The 24,214-nt window shown below is 43.5% G+C and overlaps 1 protein-coding gene across 3 annotated transcripts in view; it reads right to left on the bottom strand.

Moving 5' to 3' along the window:
* The window catches only part of Foxo3 (forkhead box O3), a 122,196-nt gene that overhangs the window by 11,845 nt on the left and 86,137 nt on the right, over positions 1 to 24,214 (bottom strand). For all 3 annotated transcript variants that reach the window (XM_076858372.1, XM_076858371.1, XM_076858373.1), the window contains one exon: positions 6,140 to 7,575. In XM_076858372.1, coding sequence (XP_076714487.1) covers positions 6,175 to 7,575 — 1,401 coding nt within the window. In that variant the 3' untranslated portion in view covers positions 6,140 to 6,174. The remainder of the gene's footprint in view (positions 1 to 6,139; positions 7,576 to 24,214) is intronic.

The raw sequence follows: 24,214 nt of genomic DNA on the forward strand, positions 1-24,214 counted from the left end.
TTAATAAATGAATGTTATGGGTTTTTAGCAAAAAAGAGGTTATTTAAAAAGAAGAAACCCTAGAATTACAGAGTACGGTCCACATCAATCGCTGGGGGAGAAAGAAACAAAAGCAGACCAAACCTTAGGTTGCCGGTCCCTGTTGGTCCCCCACACTCCAGTCTGGGGCCTGGCCACTGCTTCCTAGAGGAGACATCTAGAGAAGAGCAGGCTTGTGTTTCGTGGGTTCACCCATGTCAGAGTTGGAAGAGATCTTAAGGGTATTGGGACTGTATTTCCTGGTGCCCAAGTTGTGGCACAAGAGATAAACCACCAGCTTTCTGGAGCAGGAAGGCCCAGTCACTGTCAGCAGGATGACTTTAAGTGGCCCTTTCTGCTTACATTTCTGAATGGCCTGACAGGGGAGAGGTCCAGGTTTTTTCCCCCAACAAAAGAGAGGCTCAGGAAGAGGCAGGTGAAGTTTCTCCTTCAGGCGCTTGTGTCTAGTCCCTGCAGGGACCAAAAGGCCCTCTAAGGAGAGCAGAAGCCAAATAGCCAGGCTGCTCAGGAAATCGTTTAAAGATGCTAATGGTCACTATGGTACCACATACAGCCTCACCATTCCAAATGTAGTAGAAGTTCCCTTTTAAAGTGGAAAACACCAGCTTTGCTAGGGTATCCAGATTGGTAGGCAGGACTTCCAGGGAACATCGACTTTAGAAATTAAAAAAAAAAAAATTTCATCCAACAGACACGTGTTGTTTAATGAGAAGAAACCTGATTGATTCTAGTTTACGAGGAGAACAGTCATTCTTTTTACCCATAGTAAGATGGCTTGACTACTTGTTACATTCTGTATTAATTTCTGGAACCTTTTAAAATCCCATTAAACATTAAATGACTTTAAAAAGATGCCAAAAGATAGCTGCCCATATCAGAGCTAGTCCTTGTAAGAGGACTGTGCCAGAAGGTTACATTTTAATCTGGTTTTACAGAAAAGCAAACTGAGATTCAAGAGTGACCTAGCTCAATGTCACATAGCCATGACTATGGCAGCCTTCTGACATGAGCCCCACAAGTCCTTGCTTCACTCCAAGGGACCTGCAGGGGAGGCCTTTTTAATCTGCAGCTCCCCTTAAAGCAGAGCCTCAGGGACAATGTGCTGAAGCGGGCAGCTGGCTCAGATCCAACCGTGATGGCCTGGCCGGCTCTGCAAACCAAAAATGAACCAACGCGAGGATCCTGCAGGACATTTAGCAGAAACCAGCATCTGGATTCAGCCTGAACTCTGACCTATTTGTCTGGAGCTCCTGAAGTCATAGGGTCTGCATTTTTATGCCCCAAGACACAGGGAGAATAGCCTGTGATGATGGAATGGGGCCCTCTAACAGGGTTGTCCAGGAAACCCAGCCACGTGAGGGTGTCACATCACATGAAGCCTTTGCTCCAAACTTTGTGGGTAAGGCAGCCTTTTGGTCTGGGACAAATGGTCACCATCACTGCCACCACTCTCCCAACTAGGCCATGTATCCCTTGAAGGGGAGACCCTATTTGATTCATCTCTCTCCCCTGTGCCCAGCAAATACTCAAATAAACTTCAATGAACGAATTCAGGTTTTCTTCATCATTTTCACCAACATGGGGTCTACCACATCGCCAGGTGGCCAGCTCACCCACAGGCGGGACCAATTCCATGACTGGGAAATGCCTGACATGGGCAGAGAAGAAACTCAGTGGGAACAGGGAGGAAAAGGGCAAAGAAGGGCCTCTACCAGCCGATTTTTCTCATCTGTCTACAGAGCAGTAAACCTGAGAGGATCACAGGTGCACCCGGGCCGATGCCACCTACAGAAAATGTTCCTTACAGAATACTGACTGTCAAGCATCATGAACATGCTGAAAAGCAGCGTTTAATGGAGCTAATTATTACAAGTAGTAATTCCAGTGATTTTTGCGCCATTTATTTGTTCCACATAGCTCCATGGTTAAAGAAGGCTTCCCTCAAAACCACTTATAAATGTACTTGCTTGAAGTGGGAGCTGCTCAGGCTGTCCCCATGCTTCCTGGGATAGCCAGAGGAGAGCTTAGGTGTGCTATAAACTAACAACCCAGGCAGGGCAGTGTCAGTGCTGAGTGGCACTGCATTCCAAGGAAAGATGACGTGCATAGTATACCTGTCTCTTCAAGTCACAGTGCAGATACCATGATACCCTCTCCACACAGTATGCATTTACCACATGTTACATTCCCTGAGAAAGATCTGTATCAAGAAGAACGTGACATAGATAACTGCTATTACTTGCATTTGGTTAGAAATCCTATCCTCAAACATAAATCTTATAAAGATACTACAGAACCACAACATTAAGAAATCAACCCAATAGGTCTCACAGATTGACCCCTCTTGGAAAGCAGCCTAGGTATACATTCCAAATGATCTCTGCACTAGTATGCCACTGTTTCTTTATAGTTTCACATTATCACACTAGAGCCACTTCACAGAATGTTAGGTCTCACGTTTAAAATGACATATTATCTGCACCTTTAAAACCCCACAATTCTGTCCTAGATGAGAAACCTAATATTCTAAGAGATTTATTGGTGACGTGGTCAGTGGCAGAAACAGGAAGAGAACTATTCCTCCCCTCTCTGCATGGGCTTCTCCTGGTATATATTTTCCAATCTTTATCATAAGGCTGTTTAAACATAAGACTGAGAACTAGGGTTGTATCTCAGTGGTAGAACACTTGCCTCACACTTGCCTGGAACAGCTATCTGTGTCACCGGGTTGGATCCTCAGCACCACATAAAAATAAAGAAAGATACGGTGTCCATTTACAACTTAAAAAAATATTAAGAAACAAAACACAAGACTGAATTCTGAGTGGCTTCCTAATAGTTCTCCCAATGCCAAAAGACGAAGATGAATGAAAGGGCTTGTGAATTTCAGTATCTTCCGACATCAAAAGCAGGGTGAAGCTGAAGCTGCTCTCCCTCCTCAAGAAGGCACCTGTCAAACTCAAGAGGGCCTGCCAAAGCTGCCACCACACCAGCTCACGGCTACCTCTGCGGCCAGCGTATGTGCACCAAGCCCAAACAGTACCTGAGGGAAGACAGTGTCCTGTACACCCCAGTAGCTGTCACTTGCAAAAAGGTGTGACTGTTTTTAAGAGAGAGACCTATATAGGCCAAAGGATTTTACACATGGTCTAAAGTGAACGACACGTGTGAAATTCCCAGCCCCCAGAGGAACATCTCCCTCCAATTCTCCAGCAATATGTCAACCGGACAGAGCTGCTCCATTAACACAAGAAGGCTCCCAACTGGGGCCAAATGACCTTCTGCTAGCGAGCCAGAAGCCAGTCTGGAGAGAGGAAGAGCGGGGAGAGGAATGGAGAGGAGAGAAGGGGAGGGGGAGAGCGGGAGAAAAACCAAAAAGCTCTCGAGAAACTAGAGTACGTAACTCCAGAAAAGTGAGGTCTGAGATTCTGCCCTCAGGCCTGTTTTCTAAAGCCTAGAGCGTCTTCAATAAGTGATCACCACAAGTTAAGCTTAAAAGTAAAACACACACATACACATAAACACATACACATAAACACATACACATAAACACACACACACACACACACACACATAAACACATACACATAAACACATACACATAAACACACACACACACACACACACACACAAAAATTGCAGGCCCCAGGTGCCCCTGGCTGTTGAGAGAAACAATTTGTTCCAAGGCAAAATGGAAACTCTACACTCCTAAACCATCTCCCAAGCCACCTCCCTCATAGCCATTCCTGTCCTTAGGATGTTTCTTCTCTAGCCCTGTGGACATACTGAAGTATTTAATTTATAAAAAATTTGGCAACTTTTCATTTTTAACTAAAGAAGTATCTTCTCAAATCATCCCCCCCCCCAGAATGTTCTGAGGAGAGAGTGATTACATGTTCCATGAGGACATAATAGTAAATGCATTATCCCCAAAGGAACTTACTATGGAAATCATAGTTCATCAAATAAATATTTAAAAAATATATTTAAATTTCCCTCAAAAGATTTTGTACACTCCTTTATAATTACACACATAAGAAAGGTTTTCTGTTCAACTTAAAGGGAACTCTACACTTGAACAATGAGACAATTTTTTTTTTTTTTTGGTAAAACATGCCCATCTCTTAAGAGACAAAAATTTATGGTGCATTTTTTCTTCTGAACTTATTCTTTCCAATGAAGCGGTCTCCTCACAACTACAGCCAAATCAGAACGTTTGTGTGTCTTTAGAAGCCACAATCACATTCCTCTTCTTAAAGGAAGACAAAGCATGATTCTTCCAAAAGCCAAATATCTAAACTGCTATGGACAAACCTCCACCAGCCTAGGTTTTGGTACAATACTGACCGGGCAGGTATGCAAGTACTGTCACCCTCTTGAGCTTCGTTAAAGTCCTTTTATCAGCTCAAGGGCTATTAAATGACAAGAACAGATGTCTGGGTTCTAGGAGGGGCCTGCTCAGGCCTGGGAATGCTGCGAGGCTTCACAAGGCTCTTGACATTCCGCTTTTGACAGTGACTGTGGGCTTCAGTGAGCTCACCATAGGAGTCCCTGTAATTCCCTCACCGCGGCAGAGGGTCAAACAAGTCTGGGTTTTTATGGCTTTGAGTTCCTTTACTCTTTCACACTATTTAAAGAAGGGGATAAACAGCTTGCTGAGATTGAAATTTTAAAAAAGAAGAAAACAGGGAGCTAGAGAGTAGAGCCGAACACTTCAACGTGGGTGTGTCCGGGGTGCAAACCTACGGCAGAAGCCCCCAGCCCCTTTCATCTCAAGAGAAGAGTTTCCAGGCAGGCTTGTCTACTACCTGACTCAGTCCAGAGGACCTACAGAAAATTAGGAAGAACTACTATGGCTCAAGACATTTAAGAAATATGGTTTCTGGGTCTAGCTGCTTGATTCTGGGCAAGGTACTTAAAAGCCTCTGGGTTCTTTCTTGCTCGTGTGTTGCCCTGTGTTGAACTAATCGTACTGTACACATTTTAAACCACTGCAGTCTTTACAAAGGGTTTTCACATACTTTTGTGCATTTGATTTTTGTGATAATTCTATGAAGAAACAAGGGTCAGAAACTTCATTTTATAAAATGGGAAACTAAGGCTCAAAGACTAAGTGACAAGGCCACAACAGCAGCCAGAAAACTTTGGAAGTGGGGCTGAGCCCTCAACTCCTGACTCCACTCAGATGCTATTTTTTTTTTTTATAAATTTATTTTTGTTAATGTTTTTTCTGTGGTGCTGAGGATCAAAACCAGGGCCTCACATGTGCGAGGTAAATGCTCTACCCCTCAGCCCCAGCCCCAGCCCTTCACTCAGATGCTCTTCTTAACCACTTCACACTGCCTGATCTTTCTGGTTACAACAGCATTAAAATGCCATCATTAAAAAATCTCTCTCACCATTCACAGCCCCTGTCACCCTGACATCACATGTAGGTTGGGCAACAGGAAGAATATGGTAAGGGCTCCCTTGTATAATAACTTGTGCTTTCAACTTAATTCTTTTGCTTTTTTAAATACTTAGATCCTGAATGCTAATAAAGATTCCTAGTACTATGGTGAGGAATAATCTAACAGGTCTTGCTCCTGGTGGAAATACTCACATATATGAGACAGTCCAGAAATATACATTCTATTGTTAAATTAGAAGTCACTGCAAATTGTGGCTTAACTGGAAAAAAATAAAGAGAGAAAGAAACCATAACACCTAAAGATTGACAGAGGCAGTGTTGGACTTCAGCCCTTCTAAGAAAGCTACTTGGCCTAAGCTTTCCCTTCAACCCCTTTCCTGTTCTCATCTATCCACCTGTCATGTTGGGGGACCTGTGTCACAGCTCTGGGAGGACGGTGGAATACAAAGAATGAGATCTCTAAATGTCTGTGCTGGGGGTTCTTTTTACTGGCAAAAAAAAGTTCCTGAGCTGCCACCAAACTGTGAGGAAAGAAACCTGAAAGCCCAATCTGACTTGCACGAAAATCACCAAGGTGAACTGGCTGGAAGCCATGTGACTGTGCATCACGGCTCCATGATCCTCCACGTGAAGTTCAAAGTAAAGAGAAGACAGGATCCCTTTGCCCCCACCTAGTGACTGGGCACTGACCTGCTTTGCCCACTTCCCCTTTCCTCAGTGATCCTTCAGCCCGGCACCCAGCTCTGAGATGAGGCCTGCTTAGCACCAGTGAAGTTCCCCACATTCAAACCAACAACGTTCTGTGTGGAGATGAGGGAATCAAAGTTAAAATCCAACCCATCAGCATCCATGAGTTCACTACGGATGATGGACTCCATGTCACATTCCAAGCTCCCATTGAACATGTCCAGGTCCAAGTCGCTGGGGAACTTCTCATGGCCCATGACAGGAAGGTTTGCACTAGTTGAGTACAAGGAGGAGCCTGAGAGAGAGTCCGAGAGGGTTTGCATAGACTGGCTGACGGGAGACTGCTGCTGGTGTTTGGCTGACCCAAGGCTGCTCGAGTCACTCAAGCCCATGTTGCTGATGGAATTCGACAAGGCACGGCTGCCACCGAGAGCGCCCTGGGTTTGGTGCTGGTGGTGGAGCAAGTTCTGATTGACCAAACTCCCCTGGTTAGGCTGGGCGGCGAAGGACATCATTGGGTCATTGCGAAGCATCACGTTGCGACGGGAGTTCTGGGCGGACACAGCGGTGCTGGCCTGAGACATCAAAGGGTCCGACTGGGTCATCATGACATCGCTGTGGCTGAGTGAGTCTGAAGTGAGCAAGTCTTGGAGTGTCTGGTTGCCATAGTGTGACATGGAAGAAAAGGTGGCTGGCTTGTTCTCTTGGATGGTCTGCATGGGAGACTGGCGCAGGGAGTTCAGAGATGACGGTCCGAACACCGTGCTATTATAGGAGCTGGTTGGAGAGCCCAGGCCGGAGCCCTTGGCGGTGTAGGGGAAGCTAGAGCTCCGCTGCATGAGCCCCCCGGTGGGCGATGGCTGGGACGCTGGGAGTGTGATGTTATCCAGCAGGTCGTCCATGAGGTTGTCAGCCAGCCCGTCATTCAGATTCATGGTGCCCGCCATGTCAGTCAGCCGTGGCAGCTCCACAGTGCATGGCTTGCTCACAGAGGGTGACAGGCTGGCTGAGCTGCTGTAGAGCATGGGGGAGAGTGGTGCGTCATCGTCCTGGACGTCATCCAACTCTGTGCTTGCTAGGATGGGTGACAGGCGGCCGCTGACTGTGCTGGCATTGGAATTGGTCCGTGAGCGGAAGTCTGTCCATGCATCCAGCTCATCACTGCTGCGTGATGTGGGGCTGCCAGGCCACTTGGAGAGCTGGGAAGGACTGTCGTCTGCTGACTCCGGGGCAGTCTGCAGGGCTGCCTTCTTCTTGGCTGCACGGCCACGGCTCTTGGTGTACTTGTTGCTGTTGTCCATGGAAACAGCCCGCCGACGGGGGGCCTTCCCACTCTTCCCTCCATCGGGGTTGATGATCCACCAAGAGCTCTTGCCAGTCCCCTCATTCTGGACTCGCATGAACCGACTGTGCAGCGACAGGTTGTGCCGGATAGAGTTCTGCAGAGAGAGAAGGGAAAACGGAGAATATGAGTTGAAATGATCCCAAACTGAGCATGCAGGAAAAAATAGTTAACCAGAATCCTCTTTTTTTTAAGGTCTCCTTGATTTCAAAGGCAAAAAAAAAAAAAAAAAAAAAAAGTCAAACATCTGCATGACCCTCCTTGACTTGGAATAAAATGACAATGTGTTAAATGTTAAATGGAAGGTATCAGATCTAGAAGGTGGGGAGAAATTTTCATATCCAGAAGATACTAGGAATGCATGAGTGCAATGACATTGTTTTCCTCAAATTCCTAAGTTTTATTGTCCTTTCTATAATTATATTTCCTATATTATAGTTCACACTTGTAATTTATTACCGGTCCCTCCCTGCACTCTGCAACAAACCTCTCTGGCTTTCCAAGGGTCATTAATCACCTAGGTGGCCATTTTATTCTCTTAGGGTCCCCTCCTACACTAGTACAGAGGCAGCCTCTAACTTATTCTTAATTACCTCTGTGGATGCAGAAATAGTATGAGTTGTTACCTACCTTTCCTATGACTCCACAGTTTCCCACCTTATTATATAATACCTGGCAGGCATAAGAATGGCAGAGCAGGATTTTCTAGGTTGATGAAAGAACTAGGCAAGTCTGCCTTCTAGAAGAATCCAAATAATTTATATAGACACTCTCCCCTCAATGCAGTGTGGGTTGAGCTCAGTAAGTTCCTCTCAAAGAGCACACTATGAAAAGCGGGAGGACAAGTTAACTGTATAGTGGAGAACCTGACGGATCTTGGCCAGGTGATTAAGGTCACCATCAATGGGGGCAAGGCATGTGTGCTGCACGTGCCCGCCACGGGATTGATAAAATGGCAATTTCTTTAGTGGTTTACCTTCCAAAACCCATAATCCCAGTTTAGCCATGAGAAAAAAGACAAATCTCAATTAAGGAACAATTTACAAAGTGCCTGTTCAATACTCCTCAAAACTATCACATTTAAGAAGAACCTTAGGAGACATGACAGCTAAAGGTAATGAGGTATCCTAAAGGGGCTCCTGAAACAGAAAGAGGACATTAGGAAAAAATAAGAGAATCTGATTAATGTATGGATTCCAGCCCTATTGACACTGGCTCATTAGCTGTGACTCATGGAACATCTATAACATCTATAAAATGTTAAGAATCGGGGAAACAGAATGTTGGGCATATATCTTTGCAACTATTCTGTATCTCTAAAACTTTTCTAAAATAGAAGGTTTTTTTTTTTTTTTTTTTAAGTAGGGCAAACACCTTCAAAACCCTAATGACTGCACCCATCTTAAAAGAATCTTCATCCTGGCTTAGTGTATACACCCAGTTAACAGGGGTGACCCAGATTCAGTCCTATCTCTGCCATTGACCAACCATGTGACCCTGAATAAATCATTTAATCCATCTGCAAAAACTGCAGTTCACCATCTTCGTTATGGCCCCAATAATATCCCAGCACCCTCCCTGCCAGGGATGATGTAATGATGACAGCTGATAATATACTTCAGAAGCCATTCACACTATGAAGTCAGGGTGTTCTTGCTGTTCTTATGAAGCATGTAGCTCATGGCTTGAGCAGGCTCATTCTAATCTGTGAAATGTCTCATGTGTGGTTAAAAAAGAGGAGTTGATGGTATTCTCCACATCTGGAACAGCACCTGCAAGCCAGATGAGTTTTTATTTGCAAGATAAAAGATATCACGATCCTAAAAGTTACTTTTTTAAAAAAATTGGCAATCATCAACTGTATTTATACAGAAGATACAAATACATGTGTTCTACCAGAATGTTTTTAAAACACAGAAAGTCAAAGCAGGATTGTACCATAAGTAAATAACTCAAAATACCCAGTGTTTCCTACGTATGTTCCCATGCAAGAAGGGACTGCAGTTAGTTCAGGCTGGACAATGAAAACTAACCACCATGGGTCACAAGTTGGCATTTCTACAACAGCCATCAGAATGCCCGAGAGAGAAAATGTGCAACGTGCTGCGTATCTGAGGAAATAAATGTTGCCCAAGAGACAGTAGATCTTGCTCCCCTTTTACTCTTATGGTTTTTAAAAAGAATAATGGCTTCTCTACTAATGGTTCAGAAGTTGCATTTCTTTACAAGTAGAACAGTTTCTCTATGAAATGAGTATGAATCATACTCCTAACACATATGGTTTGAAAAGCAGGTAAATGAAAGATGGCTTCACTCCTGTACTCAGGTGACTCAATGTATTCAATAAAATGAAAACAAGCTTCCAGGTAAAAAAAGGAAAGGTCTGTGGCTGGGGGCCAGCCAAGTGGTCAGCTCCCTAATTACCCCTATCGGGGCAGCCCCCTTCACTCAAGATGCTGGGAAGAGTTCATACCAACACCCAGAATTAACAAGAAGGAGCAATCTCAAGTATCCAACTATCCTCTCATTCAAGCAACAATATTTTTAAAATGTATTTTAGTTTCACCAATTCCAAACCTACTGAGAAAAAGAATGAAACATTTTATAGAACTTCAAAATTCTCCATATGAATTTTCTGATGGCCATTTATTACTATGACTCTGAACTCCAACAACATATAATTTTATGCAATTATAAGCTACAACTGGTTGGATTTGGAGACAGACATTAAGCTTCTGTAAGGCATGTGGCAAAGGAGCTGGAACACCCACATGGAGGGCCAGAACCACAGGATGTCAGGGCAGGGAAAGACCATGAAAAGATCACTCACCAGTCCCTAATTGCAAGGGTAACAAATTGAGGACCTGCCAGATTATAGCATTGTCAGTTACAGAACTGTAGTATTTGGGATCACTGTCCCTAAGGCTAATCGACCTGCAGTTAGCAAATCAGTGCCCTAATTTTACATATGAAGGCTCAGGCTAAGATACATTAAATAACATGACAGAAGGCCCCACAGCTAGTGCCTAAAGAACCCAAACGGAAAATAGGTTTCTCAACTCTAAGCCAGTGCTTCTTTACAACCCTTCCAAGGCCTACCACCAAATTATTTAGAAGTCACCATTTAAATCTATTTCTGCTAACAGTTTAAGAGAAATATCTAAAGAAACTAACATTTATGAAAGATTTACAAAAGCATACTTATTACAGTTTTATTTATTAAATAGTTGGGAGTAATAATTTGGTGTTTTCCCACCAAAACATTTTAAAGTCTGGATGGGTGTGGTGCACAGTGTAATCTCAGTGGCTCAGGAAGCTACAGTAGGAGGATGGCAAGTTCAAAATCAGCATCAGCAATTTAGCAACTTAGCAAGGCCCTGAGAAGCTTAGTGAGGTCCTGTCTCAAAATAAAAAATAAAAGGGGCTGGGGATGTGGCTCAGTGGTTAAGAGTCCTTGGGTTCAATCTCCAGAACAAAAAAAGGATATCAGTCTGCCTCTCAGCAGAGCAAACCAGAGAGTGCAAGTCGACTCTGTAGCACATGCTTGCCTCATTTCAGGCAGGCAGCCACCACTGTACTCTGGAGCAGGTGACAGGGCTCTCACAAACCACTGCCAACTCCCACCAGCCCCCAAAGCAAAGCCCACCTTATTAAATGGGTGATCAGCTTCAGTGTCCAATCTTTGCTCGACTCTCTTTAGAGGTTTATTAGCAACAGAAAACATTCCCTGAGGCTTATTATCTAGAGAATGCTCAAGACAGGTTTTTCCAGATACATTACTAAGACAACACAAACAAAAACTGGGCCACCACCACACTCAGAGTCCCTTAGCACTGCAGCCATCTATTCACACAGGTTGGCTACCCGTTCATTTACAAAATCCACAATTTGAAAGTGGGGCATTGACAAGGCCAACAAACACGCCTCACCTATCCATTTCTGGTTCAAATGCCCCACGCTGTGCCAAGGTCAGAAGCCAGATATATATTCCACTGTTTTGCTCAGAGTTCAGAATTCTAATTACTAGCTTCTCTGCCTAAGTTTTGGTGAAGCAGGAATAGGAATGTTAGGTACATAAATACAGGCAAAATGTCAATACTACAGCATTTCTCCACACCTTCCTGATAATGAAAGGTAAGAGCAAGATGATATCTTTAAGATTTCAAATGGTCCCTTCCACACCTTAACCCCAGGAACCTGCCATCAAAAATAGTCTATGGTTTTCCATGAATTCATATTCCTTTCAATCAACCAGTCTAAACTTCTAAGATTTTCCATTAGTTCAAAGATTGGGAGGTGAGTTAATGAAGGAAGATTTGATAGAACTAGAGCGATTTTTAAAAATCAGATCTAAATACACATTGTAAAACAGCCTATGAGGCAGACCAATGGTAATCTGCTAAAGAATTAGGGATGCGCTCTCCGTAGGGATGAGTTATCTATTACCCACCAAAACTCCTACTGCTACAGCTCAGCCCATTCTGTCTTGTTTATTTATTACTAAAGAAGCTACCTCAACCCCAAACCATGGGAACAGGTCTAGTTATTTAAAATTTACTTAGCTGGGTACAGTGGTACACACCTGTAATCCCAGCAACTCAGGAGGCTAAGGCAGGAGGATGGCAAGTTTGAGGCCAGCTTTAGCAACTTATGAGACACTATCTCAAAAGACTGTGAATATAGCTCAGTAGTAAAGTGCCCCTGGGTTCAATCTTCAGTATATATATTAAAAAAAAAAAATCCACTAATTAGAAATCCAGATTCTGATGACTTTCCTTCAAGGACAAATACACCCAATTTCCCCCAATTTGGACCCAAGGATTTATAGAACCTTTAAAGTAATTCTATCACAATGTGTCTAAAGAGAAAGCAGAGATAAAAATTTGATGGGGAGTATTCTTATGTCAATCTTCTACCAAGTGATTTATGCTGAAACAACCCATCACTGGGGTAGAAACCCATTAGGTTAATTAGTAACAACCGGCAAACCTGTGCGCTCTATGACTGCAGCTGCAATTAGAGGCACAACCCTTCAGTGAGGCATGGGCAGCAGGTGCACGGAGGCCGACGCGTGACGGAGTTCACGTCTCAGTCATGCTGACTGCATTGTGTCGCCACTGCCTAGAGATTCCTTTGCTTGGCCCACCTTGAAGCACTCAGCATAAAATGATTGCACTTATCAGAATCTGGTAATTAGTTTTCTTGCTATGACAAACATTCGAGTTTTCTATTCATGACACATTTATTGCAGAAGCTAAAGTGTCCATGCCCCCTACATATATTCAGTTGGTTATGAAAACTGATGGACCCCAAACAAGATAAAAGTTAGGTTTCAAAGAGAAGCTGCCTGAAATGAAAGAGTATTCCACCCAAAGTGTGCAAAGTGGCTAACTCAACATGCACAGTTCTAGAGGCCAGTGGAGGAAGATGGCATGATGTTGAAGACCTCGGGCTTTGATGTCATCCCTGTGTGTCCGTGTGGCTCTGGCATTTGCCTGCACTCTGAACTTCAGTTGTCCCTTTGGAAAAATGAAGATTAAAATGCTCTCTTCCATGGCTGGGATCGCTGGGAAGATGAAGCAAAGTGCTGCAGGCACACCCCTCTGCAGAGCTCCAGGCACAAAGACGCTCTCAGCTGCTCCAGATCCCACACATGGAAGCCGTGACGTCACAAATGTTCACTGACTGTTTTCCGAGCATCATCCACTTGAAGCCAAAAGGTGAGAGGGTGGTTCCTTCCAAGAAAGGACTGTAAACTTTTTGAAGTATTTCAAAGGTACCGTGCCAGCTGGGATTAACTGGAAATTTCTTGACTGTTGCTACCCTACATCCGCTTCAGCCCCTTCCAAGCCATGTTTACCTTGTGGAGACTTGTCCACTAACCCAGACACCAGCTGCATGTGCTTCCCCTGGAACACAGAGAGGGTTTTGTCTGGAAGCAACATGTGGTATCAATTTATCTTTCTCAGCAACAAGAAATCCACTCACTTTAAAAATAAAAAAGGAGTTGTGTAATTTAACTCTTAAAAGACCCTGCTTTTTATTTTTATTTTTTTTTTAATAGAAAAAATGAGAAAGGGGCCAGGGTTGTCTTTTTCTAGGCTGTCTGGAGAGCAACAAAATGACTTATGGCTGTCAACTGCAGAGCCAGGCCCATCACTTCCCCCCAGGCAACTGCAGGTGTCTCCTGGTCTGTGAAGGGAATTCAAGGGCAGGGCGCACCTGCCGTTTGAATAGGACCAGCATTGCAAGTATTTCTACTCACGTGTGGCAATGACAACTCACTAGTAGGGGCCAAACTCCTGGATTCTAAAACATGCACCTGCTGAACTACAGATGAAGGAGGTTTTGGGAACAGCCCAATGGAAAGCACGAGTCACAGGGAGACTCGGAGATCTGTGTGCCAGAGAGCAAGGCAAAGACAGCTTCAATGGAGGGCCTGGACAGGGGCCTTTGTTTTTGATGACTGGCAGTTCTCTGGAGAAGGCCCTTGACTTCTCTTCAGCAGTCAGACTTCTCTTCTCATCCTGGCTGCCCATTAGAAGCACCTGGGGAGACTTGAATCACTGACACCCCAATCCCAGAGTTTCTGGGTCAATTGGTGTGGTAAGGCCTGCACACAGATGCATTTTTACAGCTCCCCAGATGATTCTAATGTGCAATTAAGGCTGAAAACCACTGGAAGATTCCTCTAACACTCCACAGACTGAGATCTGATTCCAACTTAGTGATACCCAGTCTTTTCCAGGTTTGAGGACATAGCTCAGTGATCCAGGTCCTGTAAGTCCAACTTTCCACCACTGAGAACTGATAAGGCTAAGAACTGGGGTCAGAAATTAAAGCTGTGATTATATGAGCAGAGTAAAGTGGAGAGTTAAAGCAACTGGTTCAGATAATTGAGATCCACATCTTCTTTTTCTTTAAAAGTGATAAGGTCTGAGGAAAGACTGCCGACCTTTCACTGCCTTCTGGACAGCTGCCTGCTTTGATACAGGCTGAAGGAGGTGGCACTGAGTCAGGAATTGATCCTATGATTTTCTCAGACATCGCTAGAGTTTTAATTCTGAGCTGCCTACTCTCTTCCACTGAATCTTTTCTACTTTGTGATGTGTTCTTTAAAAGCAGATATAGAAAGTAGGATAGCATAAAGCAGACTTGAAATCAGAAAATTATTATTTCAGGACTGGGGATGTAGCTCAGTGGTAGAGTGCCTGCCTAGCATGTATGAGGCCCTGGGTTCAATCCCCAGCAATATACACACCTACACAATTATTATTTCATATGCAATACCACCTATGGAGGCCAAAAATAAGCCTTCCACATTGAGAAGTGTAAACAAGCCTTAAAAGATTGCACAATCAAATCTGTTATAAGAAGCTCCAGTCTAGCTCTACTCTTGCTCTTGTCTAAAGCTCTTAAAAGTAATGACGGTGTTCTAAAACAAATGTTGGGAACTTGTCTGAGGATTAAATTTCCAGCTAAAGTAAGATTTTCCTGTTAAATTTGCTGACAATAATTCTCTACTCACAGAGGTCTCCTTTGGACACCAGCATTTAAGTTTTCATGCAGTAAGCAAATGTGACAGGTTCTGGTCTCTCATTAGGAAGAATAAAATAACTACCTGGTGATCAGAATAACGAATCATTTTCTATCCAGGCAATCCTAGCCTTCCCTAGGGAATAAATGACTGGGCAATTTATCCTGTCCCCGAAAGATATCCTAAATGGGAAGTAAGTTCTTCTGAATAACATGGAAAGATGGAAACTACTCTATTGCAGACAGTTTTGTTGAGTTTTCCAGTGTGGATTTATTTTCAATTTTTCCCCCCCTCTCCACTTAGCAATCTTCTTTTCAAGCTCTTCCACAGCTGTTTCTACTCTTGGAGGGCAAGAGGGAACATTCCATTCCTCACAGCCAAACCTGCACTTCCGGCACACACAGAACCCTGGCAGCCATACACCTCTGCCCACACCCACTCGCTGAAGCACCCTCCCCTGGCCCTAGGCCCTCCTCCTCCAGCTCCACATCCTTCTGCCCACAGTCATAGGAAGCAACAGCTATGTTCTCGCAGTCAATGACAAGACACTCCTCAGAAGGCAGCCTAAAACTGGAGAAATCTGCTCAGGTTCTCTCCTGATGTAACCGAATCTGTTTGCTCATCTCAGCAAACACAAGCCCCTGGGATCCCCTTTTAAGACCATGCACAGCTAGCCATATATAGAGGAATTACAGAATAGTCTTGAAACTGTGCAAAGTAGAACAGAAAAGGTTTTATAACTCATTCACTTAGATTAAAAAAAAATAAAAACCTATATTTTTTTCCATTTTGAAAACTTGTGTGTGTGAAAATGGAGTGTGTGTGTGTGGGCTTACACACCCAGAAATTTCAGAACAAATCAGAGAATTTGGAATCATTTTCATGACATTAGAGCAGAGGTCAGGGCAGGGAACTCAGTAAAACATAATGCTGGGGGAAATGGAGAGGTAAAATCCAAAAATAGCCCAGACTTCTCGGTGAAAGGAAATAAGAATCCAAGAACTCCAGGGCCACACCTGAATTCAACAGCTAGATTTCCTGGCCTTGAGGTGCAAACATAATACCACCCAGAAACACAGCATTAGTCCCAGTGTCTGGATTGCCACGCCAATTGAGGGGATAAAGTGCTGAGAGTACAAAAGATGGAGGGATGGACTGATCCATCCACCCAACTATCCACCCATCACTGGCCTTGTTTTATAACATGAGGAACAGAAGAAGTCTGTATTAAAAAAAAAAACAAAGTGAGCTTTCAAACCAGATTCCAAATGAAACCATATCCCATGTCACATATGACCTTAGCATTTTATAATGGCATTGGCACATAGTTGGTTTAAAATTTTCATTTAATCAATGAATTAGGGGGCAGGGGGTAGGAGCCACAAAATAGACCTGAATTGTACTCTGAAATGAGATGTGATAAGACACATGACCCATGTCCTAACTTGACTGAAGATGGAAGAAAGTTTCCACTATTAAGGCTGAAGTAGCATTTAGGTTCCTTTCAAGTTGACAAGCCTCACCCTGGGTATCAAAACACAATAAAGGATAGGGCTGGGGTTGTGGCTCAGCGGCTGAGTGCTCGCTCGCCTAGCACATGTGAGGCCCTGGGTTCGATCCTCAGCATTACATAAAAATGAAATAAGTAAAATAAAGGTACTGTGTCCAACTACAACTAAAAAATAAATATTAAAAAAAAACAATGATATATTCTAACATGTAGGCTTAGGGTCCTCTATAATAAATAAGGGATGGTAAGAAGAGCAAAATGATAGTGTGCAGACTATTCAGTGGAGCAGAAGATACTGGATCCATTCAGGATGAAGGGCTGACTCCCTGCCTGGCCAGGGATGTCACCGGGCCCTCATGCTTGGTAATGAGGCTGGCTCAGAGTCCTCAGAGGTACATTCAAAAACACATATAACACACCCCGGTTCCAAGTCTCCTCCAAGGAAGCACATAGGTAAGAAGGGAAGTCCAAAAGGGTCCATTTTGCCAGTAATACCATCTAGGAGGCTGAGGCAGGAGGAAGTTTTAGGTCAGCCTCAGCAACTTCACAAAACCCTGTCTCAAAAGAAAAAATAAAAGAGGTTGGGTATGTGACTCAGTGGTTAAGCACCCTTGGGTTCAATCCCAGGCGCGCGCGCGCGCACACACACACACACACACACACACACACACACACACAAAGTCCATTTCACCTGAAGGAAGTTAACATATCTGGTGCCCATCAGGACCACTGCTCTGTACCTGACAAATATGATCTTATTTCATTTTCTCCACAAGCCTGTTGGGAGGAAACTGAGCTGCAGAAAGGTTAAGTAACTTGTCCAGTAGGTGGTGGTGCCAGAAATCAACCGCAAATCTGAGACTGGCCCCGAAGTTCTTGCCATGGCACTGTGTGTTCCCCTCTGAAGTCAAACTGGTGGTGGTGGGGCACCACTAAGAGGTGACCAAGAAATGTGACACTCCAAAGACTTCAAAATCTATGTGATCGAATTAAACATACTGCACATGTTCCCTTGGGATTATGAAAGGTGAGAAAACAAGCCACGAAGCAGGATTTATTGGACCCAGAGCTGCCCATCTGCCAAAGCTATTTTTCTTTCTTTCTTTCTTTTCTTTTTCTTTCTTTTTTTTTTTTTTTTAAGAAACAGCACCCTTTTCCCCTTAGACATTTCAAAAAAGGGACACTCCTGGCATCACCAACGCAGGTGACCAACATGATTTTAGCCATAGATGGCTAAGCATCCAGCCTTCCTTGGCGACATGTCCCGAGGCGTCTGTGCTCAGGGAGAATTAGGTCCTGACTGGGTCAAGGCGGTACTACCTGGCTTCCCTGGCGGGCCTCTTGAGGCCATCCAACAGCTGGCACCATGCTATATACAGAGGCTCGAGTCGGAGACTCAGGGGTATGTCTGGTGGTGCCCTGGACCTTGCTATTATGAGGTTTAATCTGAAACAGGGACTGGACTCTATACTATTTAAAACATGTAATTAGACTATTACTGTGCCAGAAAAGATTAGCTTGCTTGAAAACTATGTGAATCTTAAAATATGATGTCTTTTGCCTGCCAACTGACAGCACGATCAGATGCTTCTGTTTAACCTCAATCAAAAACTCTGGTAGGAACCGCTCTGGGGTTGCATCTGCGTGCTGTTTTGTTATTTGTCTTCTGGCATCAAAACCTGCAGCAACAGAAACCACCGACAATACAAGCACATTAAGGGGATGGATATGGAGGTGCTAAGTGGGTGAGGGAAGCAGCCTGAGAGTTTGACATCTGAAATCTGGGAAAACTGCTTTTCTGTTCTTGGTTTACAATCGCTCCCTTCGCATGAAATTTCCTGGCTTTAGTATCACACATACAAACACAACTGTTTCCAGCTCTTCAGATGTTACGGCTCAGAAAAACCGTTCTTTTTTGCCTTGTTATTTCAAGAGCAACCAATTTCTTTTTGGTAGCTATGGAATATATGCCAATGTGTGGGCACAAACAGCTCCACACAGGCACACACCCTGGAAAGATCGGGAGGGATAGAAACACGTTTCTGAGCTAGGGAACGAAAGTTTGGGCTCCTATTTACAAATCAGACAAGTGTGCAGGAAATCAGAAGCAGCCTATCTGCCAAGTGTCAGTGTTAATTATCCTCAACAGTCACCCTAAATCAAGGTGTTACTGGTGAAAGAAGCTGAGAAAATAAGTGAAAGCCACATACCAGAATACCTCCTGTCGGCCACTAGAAATGAAACCACCTGTGGACTTTATTTATTTATTTATTTTTAAATGGGAGAGCTCGACATGGTCAGTTCTGCAAATGACTCAAGCCAACAGTACCCTCTGTCTCCTTCACACCCACCCTGAAATTCAGCTAATGTGAGCTTCCTGAGGAACCTTCTCTACCTTCATAACCTCCTCTTCACGAGCGCTGTTGGACTATCCTGGGTTTTACAAGATAGTTTCTTGTTCAAAGCCACAGGATGCAGAAGTGGCTGATGACCAATATGATGATATTCCTAAACTCTCAAGTAAATCAACCATTTACCTCAGGACACTCCTGGGTGCCAACTGCACACAGGTGAGTACCAGGCAGCTCGAAGGCTCGCATAAAAGGATCAAATATGGAAAGGGCATTGCCACTGACTTCAGAACCAGGCACTCACTCCATTCTTCTGAAAAAGCTTCTACTGAGCCACCCAGATACGTACACATTTTTTTAACCTAAAATCTAGCATGTTCTCAAATGTGAAACATTAGGATGTTCCCTGAACTATGATGCATGAAGCAGACAAAACACACATGGGATAAACCAGCTTTTAAAGGCCACAACAGGAATATAATATTTTAGTGGTAATATGTGCTAAGCTCTAAATCTACCTCGCGTATACTGATAGGTAAGCCTGAAAACACTGGAAAGCACTTGCCAGCATTAGAAGTGTGATATATACTACCCAAAGGGCAGGAGGAATAAATTAGTTGGCAAGGATAGTCACCAAAGAGTCTCTAAAAGCTAAACACACAGTAGTAGGAGTGGGAAAATGCCTGTAACTAAGTGCTCCAAGGCAAAAGGAATTTAGAGACAGTTCTTTCAGACCCTGTTTGTGGTTGAAATAGAACAGTCTAAGTAGAGGAAAAGGTTAGAGGATGGGAAGGAACCCCCTCCTCAATCAGCAGGTGTGACAGTACACCAGGGCTCACTGGTTCATTGGCCATCAGTGATCCTAAGGACATTCCTGAGAATGCAGAATTCCTAGCTATAATTGCTTCCTTGGTGGAGTCTGACTTGGCAGGTTAAACCTTAGATCCTCTCCCCCATCTTCCTGAAGCCCAACATCTGGACCTCCTGAAGTTCCCAACTCTTTCCCCTTAAATTGTTCATTTGCTAACAGAAAATGTGTTGGGTTAACATTGTGACCAAGTATGGGGTCTTCCTCTATGTCTTAAGGAGTCACTGCACATGTGCGGAAGGGAGAATGAGAATAATCCCTGCACATCAAGACACGGGAGCAAAAACAGACAGCAAGAGATGTTGTGAAGCCAGGCGTGGTGCTGCATGTCTGTAACCCCAGTGGCTCAAAGCCAGCCTCGGCAACCCAGCATGACCCTAAGCATTTCAGGGAGACTTTGTTTCTAATAAAATACAAAAAAGGGGGTTGGAGATGAGTATCAGAGGTTAAGTGCCCCTGGGTTCAATTCCGGTACCAAAAAAAAAAAAAAAAAAAAGAGAGAGATGCTGTGAGCTATTTTCAGGTTCAAAGGTATCTTCAAGTAACACACTTCCAACTATCTGAGGCATTACATGAGACAGTATTACCCTGTTATTAGCCATTTCTCCAGAAACGAGTCCATCAGGTTCCTTCCAATAGCTACCACCTCAGCAGCCTCCCCAAGTCAGAACTGACAGCTGAGTCCTAATGGTAATCTGGGGATAGAAAGGGCAGTGAGGCTACCAGCTTCTTTAAAAAGTAACACAATCATGTTGGAGGACAATTTTCCCAGGATCTCTTGTATTTCTATTTTTCTTGCATGCAAATTACAATGACCCTTTGCTCTGGATTATCTTTCAAGGATATCTGCATTTGCACAGTAAACAGCCTTGAAAGATAAGTGATAGTGGGTGTCTCCTCCCAGAGCAAAGTACAGGCATGCTTTTCACCCCTTAGATTTAGGAAATCCCTAAACTCAGGGGTTCTGGACAACCCACTCATGTGCAGCCATCAACCTGGGCCCACTCATGCTACCCCTGTGGGACTTGGGTCAAGGAGGGGAATGACGCAAAACATGCTGCTGCTGAGCCATGAGGAGATGAAAAATCCTTATGCCTCTGACCCAGAGGCCTGTGGCTGGCAGGGTCCAATCTCAGGCCCCAGCAGTTCATGAGAGTTCTTGACAGTCCACTGCTTCCACTTGTAGACTGCTCACAAGTCCTTAACTGCAAACGATGACACCGGGAAATACTTCTCCAGCCAACTTTTCCCTACCCTTTCATAAATGAGAAGGAACCAAGATAACAGGATGCAGAAGGAAAGGGGCTACCAGCAGGAGAGGCAGACATACAGACATACATACAATGTTCCTGCAACTGAACATTCTGACTGGCCATTGCTGAGGACATTAAGGTCTTAGGTAGCAAGCCAGGAATAAGAGGTGGGGAAAACAAAGGTCCTCATTTTGCTTCAGTTTATCTGCTTCAGTCACAACTGTTTCTAGTTGTTGCTCAGGGTTGTGGTTCACCTGAGAAGAATAGAGTGGAGCAAGCTGTAGGGCTGATTTTGTCTTACCAGACACAAGGGCAGACAGCCTTATGTGCACCCCTCCCCACCTTCCTGACTCCTGGGATGCCCCATCGCAAGCAATTCTTGCTATTGCACTTGCTGAGTTTCTGCAGGGTCCAGATGCATTAGAGAGCAACTCTGGGCCATTATCAGGGGATGAGTTTCTCTTTAGTCCTTGACTAGTCTGTGGGCTGCCCTCCATTTAACCATGGTGGAGATGTTTTCAGGTCTTTGGCCTGGCCACAGCGACTCTGTCCCTATAACGTGTCACATATGTGGAGACCTAGGATTCCCTCCTCTTCCCACTTGAGCTCTCCCACATAGTTTTTTCTTTGTTCTTCTGGTAGTGTTCAGGAGCTCTGAACTATAAAAAGGGAAACAGACCAGGCAATTCCCATGAACCAAGAACAAACATATGTGATACACATTTATATACTTTCTGTAAGTTTCCAAAAGAAGAGAGTTCATTTTCTAGCTTATTAACTAGGAACCAGGAGTCTTTGCTCAAAGTACAAAAAAAAACTTAACATGATTGCATGCGCCACGGTTTTAACTACTGATTTAAGCCAGACATTTTCTGGTACAGAGGAAATTAGTATTTTCTTTTCCCTCCCCTTTCCTCTTGGATAACCTACTTCTATTTTGGCAAAAGGAAGAATATATTTACTATGGTGTTCACATGCATCTACACGTCCAATGCCTCTGGACTCAAACTGGATTGTTGCCACGTGGCCAAATAATGTGCTCTTTGAGAAATAATTATCAATTAGAATGCTATAAAATGGGCCAGCAGTTGCACTCTGTTCATGCTGTGTGGTATTTTGGCCACCAAACACAACAAGGTTTCTTTGGTTAGTCTTTACATCAATCAGAAAATTACTTTAATTTGCTGTGATGCTATTTGTGGACCTACATGAAAAGGAATTCGGATATCCAGGAGGATATTAGGGCCAACCCATTCCACTTGGGCAGCAGGTCACCAGCATAGTCACTCCAGATACCAACAGCATACAAGAACTCCAGCCTGGGCTGGGTGGGCAATGCTTGCAGGAATAGAGTAACAACTCACAAGTAATCAGTTTTTAGTGCTTTCAGTCTAGGGTAGCTGCCAAAACAATTTAGTAAAAGCCTTTTTTTTTTTGGTACTGGTGATTGAACCCAGGGCACTTAACCACTGAGCCATATCCCAGCCCTTTTTATTTTAAGACATGGTCTCACTAAATTGCTTAGGTCCTAAGTCACTAAGGCTGCCCTCCAATTTACAATCCTTCTGCCTCAGCTTCCCCAGCTGCTGGGATTATAAGGCATGCACAATCATGTCCAGCAAAAGCTGTTATTTCAAAAATACCAATTTAAGCTACAGTGAAACATTATTGTCTACATCAATAAGTGAAATTTAAAAATAGGAAACAAAGTCTAAGATCTAGATACCATTTGGACTTAAAAAGTCCTGTGGCTTATCCTCCATGTGACAGCTCTTTTTTACACTCTATTTAGGGATGATTATTAAAATATTTCTTGGAGGGACAAAGTGCATAAAATATGAAAAAGGTCCCATGAGATCATATAATAAGGAAACTGGAAAGAGTTAACTTATTAAGTTCCAAGGTTTAAGTTCTGTGAATATTTCTTTTTTTAACTTAAACATCAATATTTTTTCTGTGAATATTTCATTATAATCTACATAGGTGCATGAAAATAACAATCTAGAGTCCATCATATTATTATCATTAACAAATATTGTCATTAATTATTCACCTACAACTCTTTTCAAAAGAATGGAACTATAAAAACACAGATATTTGTTTCAAATTTACCTAAGTGATGTATTTGCTGCTCAATTTAAGTTTTTCAGATGTTCCATAATGGGACAATGGAACAAAATAAACAAGAAAAAGAATGAAAGCTCAACCCTGTCTGTCTCTTATCTTGGAGATGCCTGGCATACAGTGAACTCCTAACTCTTTTATTTTCCTAAAAGAGTACATTAATTCTTTACTTTCTCCTTTGAACTCAACCATGCCAAGTGAGGTCAGCATCTGCAAACATCCAGAAAGGCCATCACGAAAGGGGGGATACTCACTGTTCCCAGATTCAAAGGAAACCCAGTTTTTACATTTAAAGTCTCAGTGATAAAGTATTAGATTTAAATAAATCAGGCCTTACACCTCAGAAGCTTCTAGAAGTGCAAAATGTAGACATTATGAGTTCTATAATAAGTCATTCTCAAGCTTCAAGAGGATTACACAATTCAAATACAGAAGTAGAGAACATTTTATTTTACTTCTAATTAAGACTGAAGATATTTTCAATAGCTGGGAAAATGAACATTTGAATCCATTGGTGAGAGTATCAAGTAGGTATGAGTTTTTTGGAGGCCTGTTTATCAATATCTATTGGTATTTAAAATGTACAGAACCTTTGACTTACTGGAATACACCATTCCATTCTCCTCCTGTTTCTTACCAACAGAATGCTGATTTTTAGCTGGGTCCAGAAAGGGACTACTCCCTAGACTTTCTTGGAGTAGAATATGGTCGTGTGACTGAGCAGAATGACATGGCAATGGAAGAGGTCCCTGGAACTTTCAGGAAGATCAAAGGCAGCTGACTTGCTTGAGAGGCAAGTCCCTTTTGACCTATACCTGGATAGACTATAAGGGGACCTTGAGGATAAAGGCCAGCTGCTGAGATGAAAGGAAGAATATAAAAGGAGACCAGTCCTAAATCACTTCCTGTAGTGGACTTACTGGTCCTAGACATAAAACTGTTTGTGCATGTGTGTGTATGTGGGGAGGGTGTCCTTATGCTCTGGTCTTGAATTCCTGGGTTCAAGTGATCCTCCTGCCTCAGCCTCCTGAGTAGCTAGAACTATGGTGTGTACTACCATGCCCAACTCTGGATATCACTTATATGAGGATAA

This window comes from Callospermophilus lateralis, chromosome 6 (genome assembly GCF_048772815.1).
Source record: "Callospermophilus lateralis isolate mCalLat2 chromosome 6, mCalLat2.hap1, whole genome shotgun sequence".
Taxonomy (NCBI): domain Eukaryota; kingdom Metazoa; phylum Chordata; class Mammalia; order Rodentia; family Sciuridae; genus Callospermophilus; species Callospermophilus lateralis.